General features: G+C 41.8%; 1 protein-coding gene across 1 annotated transcript in view; it reads right to left on the bottom strand.

Annotated features, from left to right (window-relative positions):
- Window positions 1-1,058: 1,058 nt before the first annotated feature.
- Window positions 1,059-1,599, bottom strand: part of HRSP12 (heat-responsive protein 12) — a 3,866-nt gene continuing 3,325 nt past the window's right edge. Inside the window, exon 5 of the mRNA XM_010011654.1 lies at window positions 1,059-1,121. Within this exon, the coding sequence (XP_010009956.1) occupies window positions 1,059-1,121 (63 nt within the window). The remainder of the gene's footprint in view (window positions 1,122-1,599) is intronic.

Genomic DNA, 1,599 nt, shown 5'->3' on the forward strand with positions numbered 1-1,599 from the left:
TAAGGGCCCTGTCCTACAAAGCTCAGCTGATTTTAACAGGACTCTTGGAGGCTTTCAGGGTTTGCTGGCAGACAACTCACTGTTATCTCATATTTTAGAGGATTCAAGGCCACAATCCAGAGGAAAGTACCTTTCCCTGGTAAATTCTGGACAGGTTGGATCGATGAGCTATGGCCAATTGTATGAGGTTCAACAAGGCGCATTGCCAGGTCCTGCACTTGGGTCACAACAACCCTCCACAACACTCCAGGCTTGGGGAGGAGTGGCTGGAAAGCTGTTTGGCTGGAAAGGACCTGGGGGTATTGGTTAATAGCTAGCTGAGCATGAGCCAGCTTGTGCTCAGGCAGCCAAGGTAGCCAACAGCATCCTGGACTGTATCAGAAATAGTGTGGCCAGCAGGACTAGGGAGGCAATTGTCCCCCTGTACTCAGCACTGATGAAGCTGCACCTCAAATCCTGGGTTCAGTTCTGGGCCCCTCACTACAAGAGAGAGATTGAGTTGCTGGAGCACGTCCAGAGGACAATAAAGCTGGTGAAGGGTCTGGAGAGTAAGTCTTAGTAGGAATGAGTGAGAGAACTGCGGTTATTTAGTCTGGAGAAAAGAAGGCTCAGAGAGGACCTGAAAGGAGGTTGTAGTGAGGTGGGGGGTCACTCTCTTCTCCCAGGTAACAAGTGATAGGACAAGAGGTAACAACCTCAAGCGGCACCAGGGGAAGTTTAGATTGGATATTAGGAAATATTTTTTCATCTAGAGGGTGATCAGGCATTGGAACAGGCTGCCAAGGGCAGTGGTGGAGTCACCATCCCTGGAAATGTTCAAAAACCATGTAGATGAGGCCCTCAGTGATATGGTTTAGTGGTGAACTTGGCAGTCCTGGGGTAACAGTTGGACTTGATGATCTTTCAGGTCATTTCCAACCTAGTTGATTCAATGATTCTACGAAGTTTACTTGTTTCAACTGTGTGTAACTGCTGATAGTCAACTCTAGAAATAGGATGTAAGTGAGAAGTACTAAATGTAATTCTGCCTTTGTAGGATAATCAGTCTCTATTTATAGTCAGGCTGAAGCATCTTGGAGGAGTCCTTGAACAGCAATGGCTTCAATCTCAACTTGGGCACCCTGTGAGAAAACAATGAAGAAACATACTAGGAATTTAATGTATCTATTTTATGAAACAATTGGATGTATAAAACAACGTCATAAGAACAGGGTGACATTTGAGGGAGGTTATACTGCTGACAGTGGTATTACTAATTTAGCAATGTTGAGTAATTTTGAAAACGCACTTTACTCTTACTTAAGTATCATAACCCCTTATTTCTAGTGTTGTAGCCATCTTCCTCCATAAAGAAATGTATCTCTGATATTCAGATTTCATATAACATGTAGGAATAAGACTTGCGGTATACTTAGAAAAAATGTAAAGACTTAAAGAGTCTTCATTAAAATGGTCACAATTGAAGCTATTCCAGAATAAGAACAACTGTCAGAATGTTTCAGTTACATATATATATATATATATACATACACACACTATTTTTTTTTATATATATATATATATATACACACACACATACACACACACATATAAAAAGTT

Source organism: Nestor notabilis, unplaced genomic scaffold (assembly GCF_000696875.1).
Source record: "Nestor notabilis isolate BGI_N333 unplaced genomic scaffold, ASM69687v1 scaffold14053, whole genome shotgun sequence".
In the NCBI taxonomy this organism is placed as follows: Eukaryota; Metazoa; Chordata; class Aves; order Psittaciformes; family Psittacidae; genus Nestor; species Nestor notabilis.